Source organism: Kryptolebias marmoratus, linkage group LG1 (genome assembly GCF_001649575.2).
Source record: "Kryptolebias marmoratus isolate JLee-2015 linkage group LG1, ASM164957v2, whole genome shotgun sequence".
NCBI lineage: Eukaryota > Metazoa > Chordata > Actinopteri > Cyprinodontiformes > Rivulidae > Kryptolebias > Kryptolebias marmoratus.
This window is the reverse complement of record NC_051430.1, coordinates 4,342,067-4,352,606: the sequence shown is the minus strand read 5'-3', so window position 1 is coordinate 4,352,606 and position 10,540 is coordinate 4,342,067. Positions and strand designations below refer to the sequence as shown.

Sequence of the window (10,540 nt, the reverse complement as noted above, 5' to 3'; positions counted from 1 at the left end):
AGGCGCAGCCAAGGTGTTGAGGGGATCCGTTTTGGTGGCCTTAGGATCGCATCTCTGCTTTTTGCAGATGATGTGGTCCTATTGGCTTTATCAGACCAATCCCCGCCTAATAAAACATAATTAGTAGGAAATCTTTGTTTAAGTTGTTTGATATTCTCTTCAATAGTTTTAAGGAGCTCTTTGTTTTTGGAAATGTTACAGTAACCATAAATATTACCCATGATTATCAATGAATGAGAGACCACTAGCCATCATTGTCATGTTTTGTATGAATTATTTTTCCTGGAAAGTTATTCAGTAATATAGTCACACCTGCTGATTTGGATGTACCATGTGAATAAGTTATCTGATCTCCCCACTGATTTCACATCAGCGTCTATTGAATGGGTTTCTTGAAGAAGAATACAATGTGGATTATTGTTTCTACAAAACAGGAACATTGCCTTCCTTTTGACATTTTCTCTCAGGCCCCTTACATTTAGCAACAAAAAGTTAATATTAGTTTTTAAAGACATAAAAAGGAAAATAGAAGAAAGGATGAGATCTAAAGACACAAACCTTAATATTGAACTTTTAGTTACGGTAGAATAAACTAAAGGCAAGCCCCTGGAAATGATTTTAAGATGCTTTTATTCCTCAAGAGAGTAAATACTAATTGTCAAAAATACATATAAAGACGGTTTTATATTTGTGTTATCGGCTTTGAAAAGTTGAAGTCTGTGTTCTTTTCTTTAAACGAGTCATTTATTATATATGCTTGACCCATAGATGTTATTTGCATATTCTCCTCATGTTCTTTGATACAAATTGTATGTTACTGTTTGTCCAATAAAAATGAGAGAAAGAAAAATATATATTTGATATCTATATTTGTATTTTGTTTTAGTATCAGTAAGTCCTGCTATATGATGATCCCAAATAAGAGAAAGATTGATACAGGATAATTAACATCATATAGCAGCCACTAGAGATGGTTTCTGAGGGTTAGGGCTAGACAGTAAGTAAACATGGAAAACACATGTAGAATATCTGGAAACAAAATGTAAAAAAACAGTCATTAATCTTATAAAAGCTGTGACAGGAAGTGATTGGGGGGCAGAAAAACAGTCACTAATAAACATCTACAGGGCGCTCATGATGTCAGCGTTGGACTCTGGGTGAATTGTGTGTGGAGTAGCAGCAAAGTCAACATTTCAAAAAGCAGATAAACTACAACACAGGGCATTAAGAGTGTGTACAGGAGCAGTGAAAACATCCCCCATTAATGCTTTAATGGTGAGACTCCACAGGAAAAAGAAGATTAAACTGTCCCCATTATACTGGATAAAAGTGAAAGGAAGCAAGAATGATAACCCTGCCACAAGCATACTACACAGCTGTCGGGAATCCTCCACGTTCCAGAGGAACGGATTGGGATGGACAGGGAATGAATGAGTTAAAGTGTGTAAGATAGAAGAAGTTCTCACAAATCAGTCCAGTCAGTACCGTTCCCCCGTGGCTGTTCCCAGAGGCAAAGGTGGATATGAGAGTGTCTGAAACTGGAAACAGAATGAAGAAGGGGTGAAAACCAGCGTATACTTGACAACTTGGCAGAAAATGGGGAACAAAGACACGAAAGGAAGACGTTTGTTCAAAATTCAAAACTCTATAGTAAAGAACTGTGGAGTAAGAAACAGAAGAGAGGAGGTAACAATGATGAGATTAAGAGTGGGCCATATTTACTTAAATGACATTATATCCACTGGGGAAGAGGAGCAAAGAGAAATGTGAGCAATGTGGAGAAAAAGAACATGTGGAAGTGATGAAATGTGTGGTTCATGAGGCTGAGAGAGGCTGCAGGTAACAGGAGTCTGAAGGGTATCCTGGGAACAAAGAGGAATAGTTAGGAAAGCTTTATTTACACTTCTATATCATACAAAACTGACAGGAAGTACTAAGGTTTTTCATCTAGAAGACATAGAGTTACACACTCATGTACAGTAGGTGGCAGTATGCACCTGTCATTAAATGAGAAGAAGAAGTTTTCATGTTTAATCTCATAGACATAAATACATGTCTGTGTTTAATCTCCCCTGGTCCTCCAGTCCAGCAGGGGGCGGTCATGCACCTCTACGCTGGGTTGACAGCCGTCAGTGAGCGAAGAAGAAGAGGAGAGAAGAGAAGAAGAAGCAGCAGCAATAATAGGTTATTTAGGTTTATTTAACACCAATACCTTAGGAAGTCGCAGTACGGTGAGTATCATGAGCTGAAACTTTGTCGCTTCAGTTTACAAAATAAAAGATATTTGTTGGATAAAAAAACGATGGAGTGATTTTATGGACTCGTTTCGTCGCTCATCTAATTTACGGTAAAAAAAACAACAACCATATTTTCACATTTCCTGCACTTTTTACCACCACAGGTGACATTTAATGTTTCCGTGGTCTAAGTCTGAGCTGGCTGTGTGCTCTGTGAGCTCCTGATAAATGACAGTGTCAGGAAGGAGTCTGAATTAATCCCAGCAGGAGCTCCGGACTGTCAGACCTCCTTCTCTGTGGAGACCTCCTCTACAAGCGCCTTTGGTTTGAAATTAAAAATAATCAGCTCCTGATAGAAGAACCTGCCTTTTCTGCATGAAGCCAATTGAGCATCTTACATTTCATGTCAGTACGGCTGGAGAATTTATATAAAAACACTAAATTATACACACACACACATTATGTTTTTGCACAGTAGCCTGGGACGACTTTTGTTGTGACTTTATCTGTCTCTTCAGTTTGTCTCACTTTTCCTCAGCATCCAGTCCTAAGGACCTTCTGAATAATCTGAGCAGCTGTAGTCTCAGGAACATCCAGCTGATTGTAGTCTTTACCTTTGACCCCTTCGTCCCTAGGCCTTTTGGACTGATCTCGTTGGCGGTGCTGCTGAGCCCGGTCCAGGGGCCGCTAGTGATGTAGAGGTTAACATGTTGTCAGGGAGTTTCTTTCTAAGCTCCTGAGACAACTCTGTCCTCAGCTTGTTCAGTGTTACACACCATGATACCAAACAGCCCTGTGACTACTTTCCACCCTTCAAACAGACAGACTGACTGATTACAGGACTGAGGACACCTGTGAGGCTGGTTACTGGACACATCTTAGTTTAACATGTCCCTGTGGACAGATTATCTGCCATCCTTTATGTCAAGGCCAGTTTCATTAGTTTTGTTTCTTTATAATTCAAAAGCAATGACTGATTTTCATTAGTTGTTTTTTTTATTCTTTTTTCTCTGTATTATTTTGTCAGTTTTAAGTTATTTCAGTGAACTTTGTGGAGGGTGCAAGCAGTCTTGTCTGTCTGCATCATATGCTGGTTTACTGCCTGCAGCGTGTGAAGGAATCTGTGTTTTGTTGATTCGTTTCTCGGTTCTTTGACAGATAAAATGGATGAAGAGTCGGAGAGAGCTAAGCGCTGGGAGGGGGGCTATGAAAGGACCTGGTAGGACCTGCTTCCACCAAACACTTTGACCCATGTGTCCTGCCGCCTGATTCATTGTTATATTATGGGATGCATTGTGCTCATCCGTGCAGGGAGGTGCTGAAGGAGGATGAGTCTGGTTCACTTAAAGCTACGGTGGAAGAAATCCTGTACCAGTCCAAAAGGAAAAGGTCAGAGACACGATGTCCTGCTGTGGTTCTGACCCAAACACCTGTGGATTCTGACTGGTGATCTGTAAACTTTGTGTTTTGTTTGTGTCAAAGGGTGACAGAGAGCCATGGACAAGTCAGGCTGGGGATGGTGAGTAATCTGATCCATAGAAACTCATTCCCAGTGTTCACCATAGATTTAGGCTCATTTATATAACATTCACTTCTTAAACAATGTATGTGATGACCCTTGTTTAAATGCAACAAAAAGGACATTTATTGACATTACTGCTGATAGACAAAAGTGGAGCGATAATGTTTTTCCTCATGTTTGTCTGTTAGTAAAATATCTCATGAACCACTGGATGTATTTTAATGTAACTCTCAGAAAGACGTCTTTGGTTCTACAACTACAGCTGAACAACTTTAAGAGTCAACACAAGTCAAGATGGCTGCCACAGCTAGTCAGCATTACCCAACACAAACATGCTTCTAACTCCGTCAGATTAACTGATCTGGAGCTAAAATTGGATGTGGTAGTAGCTGAGAGTCATTCACAACACACACTGTGAGCATGATGTGAGTGTGCTTAGACTGTTGTTTTCAAGCTTTGACCAAAAAGGCTCAGTTCTAATATCCTGACCTCTACCTGCAGACAGAGTGAGCTGTGATGTCAGAGACTACAGGACTGTCAGGATGGGGTGAGGATGATGATGATGATGGTGATGATGGTGTGTTTTCTGTGCTGCAGATGCGTCACCTGTATGTTGTGATCGACGGTTCACGCAGCATGGAGGACCAGGACCTGAAACCCAACCGCCTCACCTCCACTCTGAAGGTAAACCCAGGAGCAGGCAGAACCCGCTCGGAACCAGAACCTGGACTTTATGAATGTGGCTCAGCCTCAGTCTCACTCTGCTCCTCTCTCTGCAGCTGATGGAGACCTTTGTTGATGAATATTTTGACCAGAATCCCATCAGTCAGGTAGGACCGTCAGCTTTGACTGGAGTTTGTTGAGTGCATCACTTAGGTCCACAGGTTCTGTTGGGTTCATATCACTGGTAGTTTTCACTCAGACACATCTTCTTTTTACCAGTAAGTTGAGCAGAAGATGTGGATCACAGTTACATTACTCCTCCCATCCACAGTGGATATAAAAAGCTCCCTACCTGGTAAAATGTCAGGTTTGTATGATGTAAAAACATGGAAACGTGGGGGGTTTTTCTCCCACCTTTGCTGTGACATAAATCCTGTACAACTTAACTGGGAAAAAAAAACATCTGTTGTGGAGGAAAATGTAAAAAAATACTAATAATGGATTGCATTAAAGGAATGCCTATCACCTGCTGCTTATCATGCCAGAGCTTTAGACTAAGATCATGTTTTGTTGAGGAATCACAGAGATGCAGCTGTTTGGATCAAACCTTTAAAATATCATGACAAGACCAGAGTATGTCAGAGTATGTGTTTGGGATGACTCTCAGCTACTACCCCACTGAATTTTAGTTCTGTATCTGTAAAACTGTCTGAGTTAGAGTCGTTGTTGTGTATTTTAAGGTAACTTGGCTGTGACCACAGAGAGGCAGACTTTAAGCTTTAACCAGCTGATAAACCTGAGTCTGACTTTAATGCTAACACCTGCGAGACTGAGCTTCAGCAAAGTTGGTTTTTGACTTCAAGCTCTTTTCTGACTAACACATCCAAACTCCAGTCACTTACAGACCTCTGTTTACAGGAAAAATCAACAGGAAGAACAACGACAGATAACAGATTGTGTTTGTGTTTCTCAACTACAGCAAGAACTTCTTATGCTGTAAAACTCACTGAACAGACGAGGCTGATGAACTGTACTATGGCTTAAAAAAATCCCATTTTTACACCAGATAATCTAAGGCCAAAACAGTTTCTGTCACTTTATTGAACCATCAACAATACAAAAAAAACAACATTGTAGAAAAAGACTACAATATACATCAAGTGTACATTTAAATAACAGTTTAAAAAGATCGACACTTGCATCTAAAGAATTTAGCCCGATGTGTTTGAAGATCCTGGGCCTAAATCCTCCATCATGGCCTGTATTTAGACACGGCTTCCTGTTAGCAGCAGATTACTGGGACATAAAGTAGAAGTTTTTGCTATCCTTGTGTTTCTTTTTGTAAAGATTAGGAGCTTTATTCTCCACGTCTTGTTTCCCTTTGAGTCGTTTGTGTGTGGATGGAAACATTTGTAGAAAGGGTGCTGTGTTTACAATGATCTGACGGTGGACAAGGCCTTGGAGGGAGGTGTAAACAGCCGATTTTCAGGCAGCTCTCAGTGTAGTTCCACCATGAAGACGAGCTGCAGGGGACTGAAGCTGCTGAAAATAAATGACTCGTCTGTGTTTTCATGAGTCTAATGGAAGCAGAGTCACACCTGACCTTTGACCCTCTGACTATCTGAGGTATGTGTTTCCAGGTGGGTATCATCATCACCAAAAACAAAAGGGCAGAGAAGCTGACAGACCTGGCAGGTAAGGATCACACACATGTTCCTTGTTCTAAACATGATCTCCCTCAGCGTCGGCCGATCACAGCATCCTCAGGTCGAGCTGGATGAATCCCCTGAGTGCGCGGTGCAGCTGAGGTTATCAGCCCGTCTCATCTGCCCCTCTCTGCACGTGACCTGCACCCTGTCAGATCAGTCTGTCCTTCCGTTCTGCTTCCACAGGAAACCCTAAGAAGCACATCGCTGCTCTGAAGAAAGCTGTGGACACGTCGTGTGTGGGAGAACCGTCCCTGTACAACTCACTGAGCCTGGCCTTACAGACCCTCAGGTGGGGTCAGAACCAACCCGCCTTCTGATGGCCTTCTGGAATCAATGACTGACAGCCGGGCGTTGTGTCTCTGTCTCTGAAGGCACATGCCAGGACACACGAGCAGAGAGGTCCTGATCATCCTCAGCAGCCTTACCACGTGTGACCCAGCCAACATCTACGAGCTCGTTAAGGTGAGCCCCCCCCCCAGGTCCACAGCTGTTAGTGTCCACGAGCTCGGCCAGAATCTGATCCTAACCCGATCAGCTGGTCAGAACCAGCCTCACAAGTCTGATACAAAACTAACTGCTCTTACAACACAACGTTACTGCTGAGGGCTGAATGACTTTACTGAAGCTAAAACTGGAACAAGTATACTGAACATTGTTTTTAAATTAAATGAGACCTAAATGTATTTCTATAGGCAGATATTTGTAAATAAAATTAAATAATTCATAAAGTATAAAAGTCATGGCACACTGTTCCCGACTGAGACTAAAGTTTCGGCTCAGATGGCAACAAGGATGCAGAAGCAGGAAGATTGTAAAACATTTACAAAACGTCAGCTAAAACCAGGAGAACAATCGTGTGAATGCTGATTCAGCAATCGTACAGTAAATAAATACCTGAGCGTCGGTGTGATCCTCAGATATCTACAGTCTCCTGGTGGGCTTGCAGGAAGCTGCAGGAATAAGGGCTGTGATGGTGAACCAAACACAGGATGGTTTCCTGGTTCACCCAAAGAAACCCGTGCTTTTAGGGTGATCACCACTTCCCGAAGAAGAGCTGCTTCTGTTCACGGATCAACTAGTGTCTTTGCAACAGCAGGAAATGATCAAAATGTTTAAGAAAATGTATTTTTTTGACCAAATTTAATATATTATTGTGTTAAAATCACCCTAAAGCCATAATCTGTTAATTTTTTAGTTTCTAAATTCAGTTGTCTACAGTGGACATGCTGGGAAATATGTTAAAAAACTTAATTGTAAGGTCTTATTTTTAGGATAGGAAATCGCACACAAAAAGAAATGGGAATCACTTGTTTTGATGTACTGACTGCTCATCTTCTGTGGTTCCTCTGGTCCTGTGTTGTTTATCCTTCTGCCACTCAGACAGATAATATCTGCGGTTTGATTTAACCCTCCCGCGGCCTGACAAGGCTTCATGAGAGTTAAAGTCTGAACTTGTGCTGGAAAAGTGGATATATTTTGGTGCCAGGCAGCTCTGAATGAGTGTGTTTCTCCTGTCAGACCCTGAAGTCTGTAAAGGTGCGCGTGTCGGTGATCGGCTTGTCGGCAGAGGTCCGAGTGTGCACAGTGCTGACCAGAGAGACGGGCGGCTCGTACCACGTCATTCTGGACGAGATTCACTTCAAAGAGCTCCTGATGCTGCACGTCAAACCTCCTCCTGCCCGCTCCTCGTCAGAATGCTCTTTAATACGAATGGGTCAGTACACAGACGGTCCAGCTGTTCAACACTGGTATCAGACTTTGATGCTTTTTCCCATGTCTGTGTGTGTTTGTGTGTCTGTTTAAGCAAATGTCTCATGAAATGTACGCCAGCTTGTTGACAAACAGGAGAGACACGAGACTTCCTTAAACCGATGTTTACTGTGCTCCTCACAAGTACACCGACTGATGAAACATAAACGATGTACAAAATATTACCTTACTTGTCTCAGCTTGTACAAATATACAATTTACAAAACCTAGAACAAACAAGCGGACAAACCAGTGGACATGAAAACGTTTATTTTCCTTCTTGTCCTTAATATCAGCTCCGTCGTAAAACCAGTTTTCTGATCTTTCTGGAACTGGAAGTGAGGTCACCTTAAACTAAGCTTATCAAGTTTGTTGTTTTACTTCCACTCAAATATCAAATAATATTATTGTTTGCTCACATAAATGCAATGAAAAAATGCTGAAAATAGAAACAAAGCACTTAAAACAAACGTGTTATATGAACTTTCTGCCTGGCATTAACAGCGCCACAGCTACACCTAGTGGTGAAGCCAACAACTGCTGTTAGAAAATGTGCAGAAAGTAATCCTCAGAGTTAGTATTAGGATGAATTTGAGCTGAGAATCATTCCCAACACTTACTCTGAGTGCTTAAAGCTTTGGCGTTAACTGTTGTAGTCAGCCCTGTTTGTCTGTTAGCAGAATATCTCTGTAACCACAGGCTGAATTTCAGAAAGTCATCATTGAATGTGCATCTATAAGCAGTTAACTCTTGGAGTCTGCCACAGCTGACTGACATTAACCAGCAGAAAAACGTCTGTCAGAGATTGAGCTAAACTTTGGTGTGGTAGTAGCTGAGAGTCATCGTCAACACATTCTCTGAGCATGTCATCTTTAATATCACATACGATTGCACACGATGTTGTAAGCTTAGACCAAAATGGCTACAAGATGATCTTAGTCTAAAACTCTGGCGATGTGCTCTCCTTCATAGCTTTTATTTTTTTACTGGACTTTTTAAGCAAATGTTGAGATCATATTGAGTTAATATCAGAGTTCTGATGTGTTTTTAACATGGATCTTTGGTTTCCTCAGGTTTCCCTCAGCACATGGTGGCCTCTCTCACTGACCAGGATGCCAAACCCTCATTCAGCATGTCGTAAGGATAGGAATAGTCTAACCCGACCCATGTGTGGTCCTGTGTTTACAGGATTAAGTCTTCCCTCTGTGTCTCCCAGCCATCTGGACAGCAGCAGTGATCCTGGCCTGTCTCTGAGGGGATATTTCTGTCCACAGTGCCACGCCAAGTACACCGAGCTTCCTGTGGAGTGTAGAGTCTGTGGTACGTGGTGTGCTAGAAGGATGCTGTCAGAAACCTGAATAAATTATACTGCTGTTTGATTGTTTCATGTTGGAGTCCTGAGTCTTTGTTGTGTCTCAGGTTTGACGTTGGTGTCTGCCCCCCACCTGGCCAGATCCTTCCATCACCTCTTCCCCCTCCAGGATTTTATAGAGAGCCCAGTGGAGGAGCTTCAGGGGAGCAGGTAGCACCTATAAGACTTACCGTCTGTCTCATTCACAAAGAGTCCGCCTCAGTGGAGCTTCAAGTGTTGTCCTCTGGTTTCAGGTTCTGTCAGACGTGTCAGGCGGAGCTCAAAGAGAAAAGTGTGAGTAGAGCAGAGGCTACGTTCCTCTGAACATCTGATCGAACGAGCTGGAACGTGTCTGGTTACACAAGTAACTTTGTCAGGTCTGATGGTGTGGTGGCAGTCGTAAACAGACACCTGAGGGCTGTGTCATGAAGTGAGTTCAGCAGAGCCTGGCTCAACCAAACCTAACCCTCTGTTCAAGCCTGGTTCACACACTGTAAACAAAACCTTTCACTGAGAAAGAACTGTAAGGAGAAAAATAGGCCGAGTGCTGAATAACTGCTGAAATTTGGTAAAGGAGCTGAAACTAGTCTTAGTTAAAATTAGCCAAACAAAAGCTAAAAGCAGCAGAACAGTAGCTAACAGCTGAAATGAGCAAAACACCAGGTAAAACTAGCAAAACTAAAAATAAAAGCTAATTCCAGCTGCACAGCAGCTAAAAGCTAATAAAACATGTTGAACATTTCAAAGAGCACAAAGTTTTTTAAAGATTTGAAGAGATTTCAATGCATTTCTATAAGAAAAAACATTGTAAATAAAGTTAAATAATTCAAAAAGTATAAACGTTAAAACAAAACTTGTCACTCTAATTACCTGAACGAGCTGAACACTGATACATAAATCGCTAAAACAGCTGAAAATATTCTGAAGTAGTCAAAAAATGTACAAAAGAAACAGGAAAACAACAGTGTTAAAATGCTGACTCAGCATTTAGACTGTTGTAAAAGCAGAGACTGATGCTGTATGAGTGTGTGGATGGGTAAAAGAGGGCAGGTTGTGTTGTAAAGTGCTTTATAAGTACAGTCCTTTTACCCTTTACCAGCTTGAGTCATCGTCTTGAGTCAGTGGTCTGTGGTAGTTAAGTGACAAGCTCACCTACAGCTGACCTCACCTACAGATAAACTCACCTACAGCTGACCTCACCTACAGATAAACTCACCTACAGATGACCTCACCTACAGCTGACCTCACCTACAGCTGACCTCACCTACAGATGACCTCACCTACAGCTGACCTCACCTACAGATGACCT

The 10,540-nt window shown here is 41.9% G+C and overlaps 1 protein-coding gene across 3 annotated transcripts in view; it reads left to right on the top strand.

The window, feature by feature from the left end:
• The first annotated feature begins 2,095 nt into the window (after positions 1-2,095).
• Positions 2,096-10,540, top strand: part of gtf2h2 (general transcription factor IIH, polypeptide 2) — a 12,376-nt gene continuing 3,931 nt past the window's right edge. Inside the window, exons 1-14 of one of the 3 annotated variants that reach the window (XM_017410363.3) lie at positions 2,096-2,231; positions 3,396-3,456; positions 3,549-3,626; positions 3,720-3,756; positions 4,357-4,443; positions 4,539-4,589; positions 6,063-6,117; positions 6,315-6,420; positions 6,503-6,593; positions 7,650-7,845; positions 8,954-9,017; positions 9,097-9,200; positions 9,300-9,402; positions 9,486-9,525. In XM_017410363.3, the coding sequence (XP_017265852.1) occupies positions 3,401-3,456; positions 3,549-3,626; positions 3,720-3,756; positions 4,357-4,443; positions 4,539-4,589; positions 6,063-6,117; positions 6,315-6,420; positions 6,503-6,593; positions 7,650-7,845; positions 8,954-9,017; positions 9,097-9,200; positions 9,300-9,402; positions 9,486-9,525 (1,068 nt within the window). In that variant the 5' untranslated portion in view covers positions 2,096-2,231; positions 3,396-3,400. Of the gene's footprint in view, positions 2,232-2,292; positions 2,348-3,395; positions 3,457-3,548; positions 3,627-3,719; positions 3,757-4,356; positions 4,444-4,538; positions 4,590-6,062; positions 6,118-6,314; positions 6,421-6,502; positions 6,594-7,649; positions 7,846-8,953; positions 9,018-9,068; positions 9,201-9,299; positions 9,403-9,485; positions 9,526-10,540 lie in introns of those variants that run through there. The other 2 variants (XM_025004657.2, XM_017410364.3) reach the window with 2 other exon arrangements.